General features: G+C 41.7%; 2 protein-coding genes across 2 annotated transcripts; both read left to right on the plus strand.

Moving 5' to 3' along the window:
* Positions 1-1,499: 1,499 nt before the first annotated feature.
* Positions 1,500-10,932, plus strand: LOC121718933 (zinc finger protein 135-like). The gene is made up of 3 exons (XM_042104379.1): positions 1,500-1,867; positions 3,614-3,636; positions 9,904-10,932. The coding sequence occupies exons 1-3, from the start codon at positions 1,642-1,644 to the stop codon at positions 10,930-10,932; spliced, it is 1,278 nt and encodes a 425-aa protein (XP_041960313.1). The 5' UTR covers positions 1,500-1,641.
* Positions 10,933-14,521: 3,589 nt separating this feature from the next.
* LOC121718974 (gastrula zinc finger protein XlCGF7.1-like) lies at positions 14,522-16,555 on the plus strand. Its single transcript, XM_042104455.1, has one exon. The coding sequence runs from the start codon at positions 14,607-14,609 to the stop codon at positions 15,471-15,473; it is 867 nt and encodes a 288-aa protein (XP_041960389.1). The 5' UTR covers positions 14,522-14,606; the 3' UTR covers positions 15,474-16,555.
* Positions 16,556-16,814: the final 259 nt, after the last annotated feature.

A 16,814-nucleotide genomic window follows, 5' to 3' on the forward strand; every position in this document is an offset into this window, starting at 1 on the left:
AACACCATATAGATAGTAGGTGGGGTGGGGTGGATGAGGGAAACACCATATAGATAGTAGGTGGGGGTGGGGTGGATGAGTGAAACACCATATAGATGGGTAGGTGGGGGTGGGGTGGATGAGTGAAACACCATATAGATAGTAGGTGGGGTGGGGTGGATGAGTGAAACACCATATAGATGGGTAGGTGGGGGTGGGGTGGATGAGTGAACTGGAAGGTTCTGTATGTGTTATTGGCTTTTACCTTAATGGCCATGCCCACCTGGGGACCATCAGACTTTTAAAGGTGACATGCACATGAAAGTCCTTACCCATGATCCTTTGTCATCATCATTTGCTTTTCACATGCTACATGCAAGGATCTGATTGGTGAAGCTTGAATCCAGGACACCAATCGGTCGAAAGGAAGAAGCTTTATAACAGAGAGTGGTGATTATTGCAGTCATCTTCAGTGGGACACCATGGAAGTAGAGTGTATATGTGTGAGTTACCAACAGAACAACTGTACTGTTGTTCAGTTGCATATATTCTCTTGATTATCTTTGCACAGAAAGAAGGATAGGCAGGATTGTTTTTTTTGTTGTTCCAGCAGAACATATGACTGGAAAACAAACTGGTTGACAGAACCATTTGTCTCAGTGATGGAGGAGAGTAAAAGAAGAAACAATTGACGATTTTCTCCAAGAATATATTTGTGCAGCTAAGAAATTGGAAGATAAGGCGGGACTGGAACATGACTACAAGACACAAGCATCATCAACCTGCAAAGCAGAAGCGTTCTTACCCAGGGAAATTAAAGAGGAAAATTATTTTGATTTTGGAGAATATGACCATGATGACTCCTCTCCTACAAGTAAGATGCTTACAAGTTTGTTGTTATTTATATTTGTAATTTTATAGTTAAATCACTGCATGCCATTTGTTGTGTTGTGTGACCTAACTATGTTTCGGTGCATTTTTTGACACGTCATCTCTAGTTAGACACTTATAGCCTAAATCACTAAGTGGAGAGAATATAACATTTTAAAAAGAACGAGAGATGCTGTCTTTAATCATGTTATTATATTACAGGAGGTGTTCAAAGGATTCCTAGTGGCAGGAGATTAAATAGGGGCTCAGATCTCAACCTGCATCAGACAACACATACTGGACAAAATCCACATCAGTGTTCTCAGTGTGGAAAGGCCTTTGGCAGTGACTCTCTTCTCAAGACACACCAGATGATCCACACTGGGGTAAAGCCACATCATTGTTCAGTGTGTGGAACGACTTTTACTAAGTTGTGTAATCTAAAGATACACCAGAAGATCCATACTGGGGAAAAGCCATATCCGTGTGCTACATGTGGGGAAGAGTTTCAGAACCAGAGGAGAGCTTACTGTCCATCAGAGAACACATTCTGGAGAAAAGCCATATCAGTGTTTAGATTGTGGACATGCTTATACTCAATTGGGGCATCTGAAGACACACCAGAAGATCCATACTGGGGAAAAGCCATATCTGTGTACTACATGTGGGAAGAGTTTCAAAACCAACATAGAACTCACTGTCCACAAGAGAACACATTCTGGAGAAAAGCCATATCAGTGTTCAGATTGTGGAAGGGCTTTTGCTCAGTTGTATAGTCTGAAGATACACCAGATGATCCATACTGGGGAAAATCCATATCTGTGTGATACATGTGGGAAGAGTTTCAAAAACAAAAAAGAACTCATTGTCCACAAGAGAACACATTCTGGGGAAAAGCCATATCAGTGTACTACATGTGGAAAGACTTTTACTCGATTGTGCAATCTAAAGACACACCAGATGATCCATACTGGGGGAAAGCCATATCAGTGTACTACATGTGGAAAGAGTTTCAGAAGCAGCAGAGATGTTACTCTCCACAATATAACACATTCTGGGGAAAAGCCATAACATGTTTTTGCCAAAAGACAGACTGAAGTATCCATAGCGGGGGGAAAGCTGCATTTGTTTAGAACTCTCTGATGCTGTTTTTATCTTCTCTATTTACCTGGATGTTTAAATTATAATGTTTGACAGTGAGTTTCTATGCAGTTATAATTTTGTTCCTTGGCCATAGTGAGTGAGATTATGCTGAGAATAAAATGCTAATTTTAAGAGCAAAAATAAAAGCTCCCACATGGCCATGCTTCAGCAGGTCCCACCTTCCAGACCTCTCAGGTCTCTGGGGAAATACGTGTTAGTTAAACCTACTGTCAGAACTAAACATGGTGAAGCAGGTCCCACCTTCCAGACCTCTCAGGTCTCTGGGGAAATACGTGTTAGTTAAACCTACTGTCAGAACTAAACATGGTGAAGCAGGTCCCGCCTTCCAGACCTCTCAGGTCTCTGGGGAAATACGTGTTAGTTAAACCTACTGTCAGAACTAAACATGGTGAAGCAGCTTTTAGTTGATAAAATACAGTTTTTACTACTTTTGCTTTTTGCTTCTTAATTATTCTTAATTTTTAAATGATTTGACCTTGTGCGTTTTCTTTTTATTATGATCATCACCTTATGAACCATTCTTTGACTATATTGCCCTTCTATGCTTTTATTTGTAATTACAGTCTGCTTTTGTTTGTGTAAAGCACATTGAATGACCTCTGTATGAAATGTGCTATATAAATAAACTTGACTTGACAGTATGCAGTTCACCTCTGGAGCCAACTCTCAGATGAGATCAAAGTCGCCCCAACTGTAGCCAGTTTCAAATCAAATAGCAAGTTTTATGATAAATTCATATGTGGTTATAAATCTGTTCCTGTGCTGTAGTTCAAAAAAGTGCATGCTCTAGTGCTAAAAAAAACAAACTGGAAATAAACAATAATAAAAGATGTTCATAACTACTGCAGTCAAAACAACTTCAAGATGTGCATAAGCACTGCAGTCAAAACAAGGCACAACTCACGCTCTAGTGCTAAAAAAACAAACTGTAAATAAACAATAATAAAAGATGTGCATTGATTTTATTTGTGTCGTTACCATAATGAGAGGTGTAGTCTAATATATAATGGAAGTACAAACATTTTAGATGAGTAAGACATTCTACCATCTCCAATACTGCAGTCAAAACAAAGCACAACTGTAAATAAACAATAATAAAAGATGTGCATTGATACTGCAGTCAAAACAAGGCACAACTTAAAGATGTGCATAACTACTCAGTTACATAGTGCTTAAAGATGTGCATAACTACTCAGTTACATGGTGCTTAAAGATGTGCATAACTACTCAGTTACATGGTGCTTATCAGTTACATGGTGCTTAAAGATGTGCAGAACTACTCAGTTACATTGTGCAGAACTACTCAGTTACATGGTGCTTAAAGATGTGCAGAACTACTCAGTTACATGGTGCTTAAAGATGTGCATAACTAAAGATGTGCAGAACTACTCAGTTACATGGTGCTTAAAGATGTGCAGAACTACTCAGTTACATGGTTCAGTTGTGGTGCCATCACATCACCGCCACTAAAGTTATTTTGGTTTGCTGATGTCTATTTTATAAAGTGCACTTCTAAAAGGATCAAAAGTGCACTTCTAAAAGGATCAAGGCTTGCCATGGTGTTACATGGATGAAACTAAATGGTTTTATTCTCCTTCAGTCTCCTACCTACATCACCAACCAGTTCACACCTTCACCCCACTCCCTCATACCCTCCTTTGTGAACTTCACGCCCACATGAGGACCAGGGAAGTGATTGGCAACTAATCACCAGACACTGATGAATTAGGTAATTGATAGATTAGTAAATTGGCATGTATATTTATACATCGGGGCCTCTATGTACGGACTGTTTGCTTCCGGCAGTAAGGAGCAGAGAATCAGAACGCTGGTGCTGCAGTGAAGTGTCGGGTCCTAGGTTTGCAAGGCGACATTATAAATCAAGAGGTAACGTAACTGTCTCATTCATCTCTCATATTGGGCCACATCGCTTCTAAAAGTGGCTGGCTGCATGTACAAATTACTTACGTGCAAATAAATCTCCCACAGCCTGAACTGAGTCAGCATTCCGTCTGGGAATGAGGTGTAGGTGGTGATCACGGCAGGTGGTGATCACAGCGGGGACATTTGAGGTGGTGATCACGGTGGGGACATTTGAGGTCACTTTTCATCTGCAGTGGGGTTTTGAACGGGAACAAACTTGTAGACTATGCCCGTCTTTATTGGTACGAACGGAGCTAATGGTTTTATTATTGTTTGTGCCATTAGGTGGATTGTGGACACCGATACAGACCCTTGGGCTGCAGCTCCAGCATGTAGCCACTGTTTTTCTCCTTTTGAATTGAGGGATTTCTGTGTACTGTTTAGAGACCATGCGTGTGTGCGTATTTATATGGGGTTGTGAGGGGGGATGTGGGTAATTTATTGGGCAACGTGCAATTGGTCAGTTACCAGCTATTGTCTGGAGTTTCTTTGTATTGGTATAACATTTCATGCTCTATATCATTGCTAGGTGAAATTAATAGGATTTATTAACGTGGTCCGTTGTGGACTTGCAGTGCAAATTGTCTCTGGTGTGATATTGGTGTGGTTTAACCTATTTGATGAATTATTTTTACTTATTTAATTTCTTTCTGGTTTGGTTTGATACCGGTGTGCTGTGCATTACCAATGTTATTTCACCTGTCAGTATTGATTACTTTTTGGCCTGTATTCCTCTCCTCTCATTGGCTGGGAAGTGTGGGCGGTATTGATTGCTTTTTGGCCTGTATTCCTCTCCTCTCATTGGCTGGGAAGTGTGGGCGGTATTGATTACTTTTTGGCCTGTATTCCTCTCCTCTCATTGGCTGGGAAGTGTGGGCGGTATTGATGACTTTTTGGCCTGTATTCCTCTCCTCCCATTGGCTGGGAAGTGTGGGCGGTATTGATTACTTTTTGGCCTGTATTCCTCTCCTCTCATTGGCTGGGAAGTGTGGGCGGTATTCCTCTCCTCTCATTGGCTGGGAAGTGTGGGCGGTATTGATGACTTTTTGGCCTGTATTCCTCTCCTCTCATTGGCTGGGAAGTGTGGGCGGTATTGATTACTTTTTGGCCTGTATTCCTCTCCTCTCATTGGCTGGGAAGTGTGGGCGGTATTGATTACTTTTTGGCCTGTATTCCTCTCCTCTCATTGGCTGGGAAGTGTGGGCGGTATTCCTCTCCTCTCATTGGCTGGGGAGTGTGGGCGGTATTGATTACTTTTTGGCCTGTATTCCTCTCCTCCCATTGGCTGGGAAGTGTGGGCGGTATTCCTCTCCTCTCATTGGCTGGGAAGTGTGGGCGGTATTTAGAATTGCCTTAGCCTGTTTTGTCCAACAACTGCCCATTCGTTACCACACACCTGTATGGGTGCAAATGATGTTTTAAGCTTTTGTCTAAGAATATAATAAATGAAATTTTGTATTATCATCACCTGTGCCTCCTGATATCCTGTCTTGAACAGTAGCCTACAGCTGGGGGGGCTGAGTGGGTAGCTCCAGGGGTTCTTCTCCAGGTATGGGGGGGTGGCGTAGTCACTATAGTCTGTAAGGCCACATTTTACATATGTCTTTCACATGGTAATCTTTACCCATAATCCTTTTTTCACCTTCATTTGCACAAGGATAGCTGTACCCCTGGATTAGGCCTGAAATGTTGGGTGATATTAGCCTGACGAGCCAGACCCACATTTAAATGTAGGGTCTGGGCATTCACCGTTCGCAGTGCTCAGTCCGAGGGGCGGGATAATCGGTTGTCTTTCAAATTCCCTCTGCACGCAATAGGACCGCGCTATGAGTCCCATGCATTTCCCAACAGCGGAGCTAGTTGGCTAGTTCAAACTTTTGCCAACTTAATAAAAGCTTAACTCGTGTCACACTGTTCTCCAACAGCAACATCCATCTTATTTGTTTTCAAGTAGCAGGGAATTCAAGCCAAACTGTTGCAACTCTGCCATTCATTATGTTAAAGCAACAACAAAGAACTTTTCCTCTGTCGCATGCACTATTTGTTTATCCAGCACTGGCTTTGGAAATAACGATGTCCACAGACAAGGTAGAATATGTTGCATGATTTTATGAAAGTATGCTGTATTGGGACATCAGATGCAAGTCAAATTTGTAGTTACTTATGCCTCATTCCATCGAACTACAGATCCGCTACCCGATCTGGCAAACTTACACAGTGCGGTTATAGCCGATAGAGGGCCGCAAAGCGAATGCAGAAGTGCCGTTCACCCTGTTACGAGTTGATGAACCACTGAAACGAAAACACATTTTTAAGGTACAAAAAACTCTTTGGTGTTGCTTTAAGCCCACCTAATGACTCTATACACGGTTTGATTGGCCTGATACAAGCCAACAGAGAGTTGCTAGACTAGCCCTGGCAGCAAATGTAATTTTACATTTGTAATTTGCTGCCGCTAGGGTGCGTCTAGATTTCTAGGCTAGGGTGATATAGCCTAGGTGATATATTTTACCTATCCAATTCTTTCTCAACCTAGCGTGATCCACCACCTTTAGATTTGTCTCTTGCAAATAAGTTATGTTTAAGTGGTGCATTTAATCCCCTGCAATTCCATCTGACAAAATTCAAGTTATTCCTATGAGACTGCGACATATGAGTCACTGTTTGATAAAGAGTGAGTGACGTTAACTACTGTGAATCGCAACCACGGAGGAAAGGCTATTTTAGCAGGCATAATAATTGACAAATACATGCAACATAAACATTGAAAAAGTAGATTAAAAGACAAAACACATGTATCCCTTGATAAAGCGTCCGTTGAACAGGACGCCCGGATATTCCCTTTTTACATTGACAAACAGTCTGAAATGGCACCGTTGCTCATTCAAGAGAGCCATTTGAAGGTGGAAAGAGAAGGGAAAATAGCAAGGACATTCTAGCTTAGCAGTCAATCAGTAGTAGACAGTCTATTTACTTGGCCACCGTTAGCTCACTGCCATCTGTATCCTGAAGTTAGGCTGGTGTACGACCCGCAGATGTTAAGTTCTTGATGAAATCCACTGCTGCAGAGGGGTCTTCGAATTTATGCAGTGTTCCATCAGGCAATGTAATTTTCAGCAGGGCAGGGAACAACAACCTGAACAATAACCTGGGTGGTTTGTCCTTACTGGGCTTCTTGCGCAAACTACGGTGGGCTCTATCTGGGATAGGTTTTTGGTCAAGACTCAAAAAGCCCAAAGAGGCAAATTCAGTTGGATTAGAGCCATCCACGTCTTCCAGTATCCCAATCAGACGAATGTTGTTTCTTCTTGAGCGCCCCTCTAGATCCTCGCACTTAGCATTCAGCTGATCCACTTGTGTTCTCAGAATCTGTGAGATGTTTTCTAACTCACTCAAGTGGTCACCCTGGTTAGATGGAGCATGCTCCAAATCTCTGATGGTGCTATCATGGTTTTCAATTTTCTGTAGCAGTGGTGCTATAGCACTTTTCAGCTCAGCACAAACTGTTGCAATTTCGGATCTCAATTCAGTCGAGAGGGAGTCAATTTTATCGCATATGTCATCCCTGAGAGTGTTAACCCTTTAGCCGCCAGGGTTTAAAAAATATAAATTGGAATTTTACATCAAAATTTCAAAAGGCCATGGCTTGCATGTGGTCAGAGAAAAAGTCCTACTGTAAATGTGAAAATCATTGAGTATGACCAGAAGTTTATGAAGGGGGTAAATTTACTCATCTAATTTGCATTTTATGACGTCACTGGATGGCAACCACCGTGAATTATGCATATTTCAGTAAATACTAGATGTTGAACATATTTGAGCAGTTTTACTTTCTTTTTTTGTCATTTCACCGACATGTGAACAGGAACACAGTCACATGTAAACCAAAAACTATTACTATAATCACAAACCCTATGCTACTATACAATAAAGGGGGTCATCCCTATGTTCCCCGCTCGGGGTTAGGGTTTTAAAAGGGTCCTATGTTCCCCGGTCCCATACAAAGCGGGGAACATAGGACACGGGGAACATAGGTACGTTCCCCAATAAAGTAGCCTGGTCAAATCAGTTCCATATCGCGGGTGACTTTGAAGTTCTTCAGAGCCCTATTTTTACAACCCCTGCTATCTATACCACGTCCATTACGGACACTATCATCACTATTGTCACTGGCACCTCCAGCTATGCTGGGCAGAGGGTCGAAATAAGCATGGTATGCTTAGTGGACACTGTCGAAAAAGACGCACCTCCATTCACAGACGCTCCGTGACTATCAGTCAATAGATGATCGATCATATTCTCCAAAAGGCAGATATTCTCCTTCAGAATCAGAATAGGTGAATAACAGACCCAAGACTTCATCACACGTGAATTATTTTCCAACATTTGGTGTATTTCTGCTTTGTATTTTCTACTTTGCAAATTTAGTTGCCGACTGTAAAAAAACAGACCAAAATCGTACAATGTAAGGCCGCCGTTACATGCTTGGTGTCCACATGCGCTGAGCCCATAGAACCATTCTGTACATCAATGTCCCATACCCCATCACCTCTCAGTGCACACCTCCACCCTCTCATACCCCATCTCCTCTCAGTTCACACCTCCACCCTCTCCTACCCCATCACCTCTCAGTGCACACCTCCACCCTCTCCTACCCCATCACCTCTCAGTGCACACCTCCACCCTCTCCTACCCCATCACCTCTCAGTTCACACCTCCATCCTCTCCTACCCTGACACCTCAGCGTCACCATAGATCTGTACGGGCAGTTGGTGTTCCTTGATCTGTACGGGCAGTTGGTGTTCCTTGGTGGAATGTAGAGACCAGTGTTCAAGTCCACAGGAAATATACTCTATGTCAAGTCACAAGGAAATGAAAATGGGAAAGAAGCCATTTGGCAGGTCTTGGTGTGAGGGAAACGTTTTATTTGTTTTACTGTGATATGCTCAGTTCACACAACTCCAGCCCACCCCCACCTGCTGCCTCCTATCCCCATCACCAACCAGTTCACACCTCCACCCACACATGCAGTCTCCTAACCCCGTCTCCAACCAGTTCACACCTCCACCCCACCCCCACATACCCTCCTTTGTGGACTTTGTGCATGTTGATTCATAGACAAGTCCACCTGAGGACAATCAGGCTTATATGGAATTCACATGGTAATCTTTACCCATAATCCTTTGTCACCATCATTTGCATTCCAAATGCAGCATTCATGGAGCTTATTGGTTAAGATGAAATCTAGGGCACCAATGGACAGACATATAAGAAGCCTTATAGTAGGGTGGTGATGTCTGAAGCAAGGTTGTCACACGGATGCTGTGGAAGTGTGTAGGTGTACATTTCTAGCAGGACAACTATACTTTATTTGGTTGGGGACAGAAGTTTGGCAGGAATTATTTGGCACAGCAGATCAAGTCTAAAATGACACCATCAACTTGCAGGGAAGTGGCATTCTCACCAGTGGAAATGAAAGAGGGACACGATTCTGATCATGATGACTCCTCTACTACAAGTAAGATTCTTAAAAGTTGTTATTGTGGCATTACTGTGGTATAACCTTGTGGGGGTTTGATTTGTGCGTTATTTATTGATTATATATATATATATATATATATATATGATTTCAGAAAAATAAAACAGAGGGTTGTGATGAGGTCTTTCAATTCATAATATTAGATTTTATGGGAATACTTCGTTAATATGATGATGATTTTACCCTTTGTCCTCTGCTCTTGACTTCATGTAATTTATGTTGAGAAAAAAAAGCATTGCTGTAGAAGGAGAAAGAGAAGGCAATTTTTTAATCATGTTCTCATATTACAGGAATTGTTCGAAGGATCACTCATGGAAAGAGTTTCAAGAGTGGCTCAGATCTCAACAAATACTGGACAAAAGCCAATTCAGTGTTCTCAATGGGGCAAGGCCATTGATAGTGACTCTCTTCTCAAGACATGTCAGAAGATCCACACTGGGAAAAAGTCATATCAGTGTACTACATGTGAGAAGAGTTTTAACACCAGCACAGGTCTCACTGTCCACAAGAGAATACATTCTGGAGAAAAGCCATATCAGTGTTCAGATTGTGGACATGCTTTTACTCAATTGGGGCATCTGAAGTCACACCAGAAAATCCATACAGGGGAAAAGCCATATCAGTGTTCAGATTGTGGACATGCTTTTACTCAATTGGGGCATCTGAAGACACACCAGAGGATCCATACTGGGGAAAAGCCATATCTGTGTACTACATGTGGGAAGAGTTTCAAAATCAGCAGAGAACTCACTATCCATAAGAGAATACATTCTGGAGAAAAGCCATATCACTGCTCAGAGTGTGGAAAGACTTTTAGCCAGATCAGTTCTCTTAAAACACACCAGAGGATCCACACTGGGGAAAAGCCATATCAGTGTACTATATGTAAGAAGGGTTTCAAAACCAGTGGGGAACTCACTCTTCATAAGAGAATGCATTCTGGAGAAAAGCCATATCACTGCTCAGAGTGTGGAAAGACTTTTAGCCAGATCAGTTCTCTTAAAAAACACCAGATGATACACACTAGGGAAAAGCCATACCAGTGTACTACATGTGGGAAAAGTTTCAGAACCAGTGAAAAGCTCACTAACCATATGAGAATACATTCTGGAGAAAAGCCTTATCAATGCTCAGAGTGTGGAAAGACTTTCAGTCAGACCGGTTATCTTAAAAAACATCAGAGGATCCACACTGGGGAAAAGCCATATCAGTGTTCAGAATGTGAAATGACTTTTGCTCACTTAATAAGTCTAAAGTCACACCAGATGATCCATACTGGGCAGCGCTATGTGTGTTCAGAGTGTGGTAAGACCTTTACTAGTGTGAGTAATCTCAAGACACACCAGAAGATCCACACTGGGGAAAAGTCATATCAGTGTTCTACATGTGGAAGGGCTTTTACTTGTGTGAGTAATCTCAAGAGACACCAGATGGTCCATACTGGGGATAAGCCATAAAGGTCTTTAGCCAAAAGTCACCCAGAGAGGGGGAAAAGCTACATTCATTTAGAACACTCTGATGTTGTTTCTGTACTGAGTTTACCTGCATCTTTATATTAAAGGTGCCATGTGTAAGAATTGAGGTAAAAATATCCAAAAAATGAGCTACACGCATCAAAAGAATGAGAAGAAATAAGGGCGATGGTGTCATTAAAAAAATGACAAGGTATAGTGCTGCAGAGAGATCAACCTAAATAAGCATGCTAAATTACTAGCCACAGCCCGACAGGTGTCATAATACCAGTTTCGGCCATGGGAGGCGGTATGCGGGCAACATAACCGCCAGCCAAACTGCAATACACGTGTCTCGGTTGTTACTCTAGGGTAGACCAACTCACTTTCTGGAGGTATACTGCCCCATCTTTTATGGAATGTGGAGTATGAATTGATTTTTTGGCGGACATTACACATGGCACCTTTAACATATTCCTATATTTGTATTAGGGTATGACAAAGTGTTTTCATGTTTTCAGAACTACCGGTACCCATGACATTCATTACATTACATTACATTACATTTGGCTGACGCATTTTTAGCCAAAGCGACTAACAACATGGTAAACAGTTTAAGTTTTAGAGCAATTCTCAACAATTTTAGGACAATTTAAAAAACATTCACATCAATGGGCTACACTCATCCACTCATGTGTTCACTGTCTCGCTGTCTGTGTGTGTGAAAGATTCTTATACATGTTTATTTGAAGTTTTACGGTGCCTATGACATATTCACATCAATAGGCTACACTCATCCACTCATGTGTTCACTGTGTGACTGTCTGGCTGTCTGTGTGTGTGTGTGACAGATTCTTATACATGTTTATTTAATTCTTAATACATTCTTTACATTCTATAATAATTCTTATACATTTTTACGGTAGTTTTACGTAAGTACGTTACGTTTAAGTTTTACGGTATCCATGACATATTCACATCAATATGTCAACACAACAAATTGTAACATACTGGCTCGGAGTATGTACATTCAGGGGAGACCAACGCAGTGTTGAAATAATAATAAATTAATTTATTAAAGAAAGTTAAACATAAACATTTCGGAATAACGATAAGGATGAGGTGCAAGTCAGTGTAGTGTTAGTTAGGCAAAAGTGAAGTGTAAGTCAGTACAGAGAAGAAGGTAACGCAACAAAATGAATGCCAAGCCGGGAGGAGGAGAACCGCCTGGAGTGCAGACTGAGCCGATCTTAAATATCACTCCCAATCAGGCACACCTGGGCACACAGGGGAAACAAGCACCCAGGCACGTCAGTGCCGGTGGGCGGAGTTAGGACACAGTGGCATGGGCCGTAACAAAATACATTGTAAAGATTTTACCCAGTATTTAGCAGACACTTTTTATCCAAAGAGAAATGGACTCGCCACAGTTGGAAACAAAGATCCGCATGAACGGTTAACCAAATAACTGTTAAACTCTTCATTTCTCATTTTGGCAAGTAGCTGCATAGCCTATCGGACGTCCCATGTCAATATTGGACGAACAGAAGCAAAGTGAAGTTGATATGGCAAGCCAATTTAACATGACAGACTGAAGTCTCTCAGTTGATAATCAGCCATTTTCCACACACTAAAGTGGCGCAGTACCTGCCATAATTCAGACGCCAATACAAAAATAAACTCGCCATTGGCCTGGTACTGACGCTCCACATACTTGTTCATCATGAATCATGTTTTCATGTTATTGTTTGTTTGTTTGGTTTGTTTGTTTGGAATGTATTGACATGTATTCCCTTCATTGCAGACAGAGGGGGAATCTCATCCCTGGATCACAGACAGTCAGAAATGTCTTCACTTCACCAACCACTGTATCATGTGTTTGACAAGGATCACTATCACTGGTTTGCTAAATATTATTCTATGTTGTTGTTTATGTCTTAACCACTCTATTTATGTACTGTACTTTTACTGTACCCTTTTATGTACTCTGTACTTGTGTTTATGTAAAGCACATTGAAATAAGATGACCTTATCTTGCCCATTATGTGTGTGAGAGAGATAGAAAAAGAAAGACAGTTTAAGCATCTGTGTGTGTGTTTTGTGTATTGTCCGTGTGAATTTGTGTTTGTGTGTTTGTGTGACAGCAAAAGTATGTGTGTGTGTTAGAGAGAGAGATAGAACACCAAACTACTGCAGCATAACACATAATGTTACAACAGCATAATTTGTCTGTGTGTGTGTGTGCATGTAATTCTCTCTGTCTGTCTGTCTGTGTGTGTGCATCTGTCTGTCTGTCTCTCTGTGTATGTGTGTGTGACTGATTCGTATACATGTGTTCACTGTCTGGCTGTCTGTGTGTGTGACAGATTCTTATGTGTTCACTTTGTCTGGCTGCAGGGAAAGTGTGGATGCAGTTTTGCCAATCAAGATTGAGATCATAGAAGAGGAAGACTGGCCTGGACCGGAACATGACTGTAAACAGGAGGCAGAATTACCAGGACTGGAAAAAAATTGTAAACAGGAAGCAGAATCGCCTGGACAGGAACATGAGGAAGAGGAAGTAAAACCACCTGGACCGGAACATGACTGTAAACAGGAGACAGAATTACCAGGACTGGAAAATAATTGTAAACAGGAAGCAGAATCACCTGGACAAGAACATGCTTTTGAACAGAAAGTAGAACTGCCTGGACAGGAACATGACTGTAAACAGGAAGAAAAATGCCCTGGACCGGAACATGATTGTAAACAGGAAGTAGAAACACCTGGACCAGAACATGATTGTAAACAGGAAGCAGAATCGCCTGGACAGAACCACGATCATGAACAGAAAAGAGAATTGGACTTAAATAAATATGACCATCATGATTCCTCTCCTACAAGTAAGTTACTGTGTAGCTTGCATGGTAAAATACTTGTTTGTAATGTTCTCTTAGTTGAGCAACACATTTGTTGTAAAAAGCATATCAACAATCAACCAGCAAACACACGTTGGCCAAACGTTGATATTGGTTGGTTGAGGTGGAAACAATGACATACCATTGTCAGCCCCTCAAACAATTGTAGCCTATATAGAATGTTGGTTTATAGGCTAGTCATGTTCGGCAGCAAAGCCAACGTGTCACTTAGACGTCAACAAAAATAGGCTACAATTAATACACAAGGTATGTGTAACAGGGTTTCAAAAAACATTAAAGTATGTCTGAATGAATAGTTGGTCAAAGTGGGGTATTTAGTCAATAACGCAAAAATTCGTCTTTTACTAAGTGATACCTTACACCTGCACTTATTTGTAAGACTAGGATAGGCTATTTATAAGACTAGGATAGGCTATTTATAAGACTAGGATAGGCTATTTGTAAGACTGTAAGACTAGGATAGGCTATTTGTAAGACTAGGATAAGCTATTTACAAGACTAGGACAGGCTATTTGTAAGACAGGAACAGGATAGACTAGGATAGGCTATTTATAAGACTACTAGGACAATAGGCTATTTATAACACTAGGATAGGCTATTTGTAAGACTGTAAGACTAGGGTAGGATATTTGTAAGACTAGAATAATAGGCTATTTGTAAGACTGTAAGCCGTACAGATGTCCCTTGTGTTTCAGAACATTTGCCGACCTAGCCATTCTTACGGATCACAAACAAACTCACATCAGACTGTACCTCTGCAACATGTGCATGAAAGGTTTCCGAGATCTCCCAAGCCTCAGGGACCATCAGCTTCTCACGTGTGGAGAACTCCATCGACACCGCCACCAAGACCATCAAGAGCTGGGGTCGGCGTCGCAACGGGGTCGGGGGGCCCTGCAGCATCAGTGTTGTCAGTGTGGAAAGACGTTCTCCAAGATAAATTCGCTCAAGACCCACCAGAGAATTCACACAGAGAGAAAGCTGTGTGTGTGCAGTAAATGTGGGCAGGTGTTCAGGACGAGGCGAGAATTCACAGACCATCAGAAGATCCACACGGGCGAAAAGCCATTTCGGTGTCCTCAGTGCCGAGAGTCCTTTATGTTTAAGGAGCAGTTGCAGACACACCTGAAGTCGCATGAGGAAAAACGCTGTAAGTGTTTAGAATGTGGTAAGGCTTTTATGGACTCGCACAACTTGGAGAGACACCGGATAATCAGACACACTGGAGAAAGGCCTCATAGGTGCAAAGAGTGCGGAATGAGTTTCGGTGAAACGCATATCCTTGAACAACATCTGAGGATCCATACTGGAGAAAAGCCGTTTCAGTGTAGCACGTGTGGGAAGTGCTTCAGACATGGCAACAGTCTGGCGGCACATCAGGTCATCCATTCGCCAATAAAGCCACATCGGTGCTCCCAGTGTGGGAAGGCATTTAAGTGGAAGATTTGCCTCAAGCTGCACGAATCAAACCACGCTAAAGAAAAATGGTATCAGTGTACTATATGTGGAAAGAGTTTCAAGTACATCTCACATCTGGGCGTTCACCAGAGGTTCCATAGGCGGGAAAGGCGACGTCAATGTTCATTATGTGGATTGAAATGTAACTCTGTGTATGAACTCAGGAGATAGGAGCCACCCTGGAGTAGAACGTTATCCTTGCCCAGTGTGTGAGAAAAGACTTTTAGTCACCTCACTGGTCATCAGAAGATCCATCAGAAGATCTGTACAGATGGAACGTCGTATCAGTGTTCTCTGTGTAGCAATACTGACAGGTTTAGGCTTAAGTTAAGTGCATCCAATTCATAAATTGTTTGTTGAAGTGTAACTCGGAGTGAAAACAAACTAGGGTGTAATCACGGTAGTTAACAACTTCAAACTTTACCTTTTATTAAAATCCCTTAATTGGTGGCGTTTTGAGCATTACCGTTTATTTGTATTATCACTGAATAGGCTTACAGTGATGCTAACCGGTGCCCGTCGCTATTTTATACCCCTAACAATGCTTTAAATATAATAACACTTCTGTTGTGTGGTGAGGGTTTCTCCAGACAAACCAAAGTATTGTAGACTTTGAAAGTGTACCGAGAGGTTATAATAAGACCCGTATGGAAGAAAATGCCTTTGGAAGAAAATGGAAGAAAATGCCTTCCTGGTCCATACCTTCCTGATTCAGTATGATACCGTATCATCAAATACGCGGGCGTGTTCAACCTTGCTACGCTGTAAGATCAAACAGTTACCAGTTACAGGTGTTACAACCTCTCTGTACAGTTTTGTATGTTTCTTTTAACTGCAGATCTTTTATCAGCACAAATGTAGCACGAATTATTGAGATTACTTTGGGGAAATTTGGACAAGTATGGGGGGCTGAGTGACGTCCCTGGCCAGAAAATGTGAAGTTTAATTAGGCTAGGCCTACTTAAAACCCTTAACGGCACAAACGATATTTTTTACGGCACAAACCGGCACAAATAGCAGGGTTTTGAATATCATTTTGTAATGACATGGGGGGCCAGCTTGACGCAGACCTGTGACTTTTTTTTTTTCCAAGACTTGCCAATGGAACATTTATTTAGTATAACAATAATAAAGTCTGGTTATTTAAAGGGAAACTGTAGTCTAAGAGCAACCTAGGGTCTTACAATGTGTGACTTATGATGTGTTTTAACCTTAAACCAACTTTCTCTCTGTCACACGCACGCTATTTGTTTATCCAGCACTGGCTTTGCAAATAACGATGTCCACAGACAAGGGATAATATTTTGCATGACTTATAAAACGTATGATGTATTGCGACATCAGATGCAAGTCAAATTTGTAGTTTCTTGTCTCATTACATCGAACTACAGATCAGCTACCCGATCAGGCAAACTTACATAGTGCGGTTATAGCCGATAGAGGGCCGCGAAGCGAATGCAGAAAGTGCCGCTCACCCTGTTACCAGTTGATGAACCACTGAAACGATTTTGG

Source organism: Alosa sapidissima, chromosome 9, assembly GCF_018492685.1.
Source record: "Alosa sapidissima isolate fAloSap1 chromosome 9, fAloSap1.pri, whole genome shotgun sequence".
In the NCBI taxonomy this organism is placed as follows: Eukaryota; Metazoa; Chordata; class Actinopteri; order Clupeiformes; family Clupeidae; genus Alosa; species Alosa sapidissima.

Coding starts and splice junctions, on each gene's coding strand:
- LOC121718933 (XM_042104379.1), top strand. CDS start 1,642: ATGATCCATACTGGGGAAAATCCATATCTGTGTGATACATGTGGGAAG. Junction 1,868..3,613: donor ATGTGGAAAGAGTTTCAGAA/GCAGCAGAGATG, acceptor ATTCTCCTTCAG/TCTCCTACCTACATCACCAA. Junction 3,637..9,903: donor CCTACCTACATCACCAACCA/GTTCACACCTTC, acceptor ACATGTCAGAAG/ATCCACACTGGGAAAAAGTC.
- LOC121718974 (XM_042104455.1), top strand. CDS start 14,607: ATGTGCATGAAAGGTTTCCGAGATCTCCCAAGCCTCAGGGACCATCAG.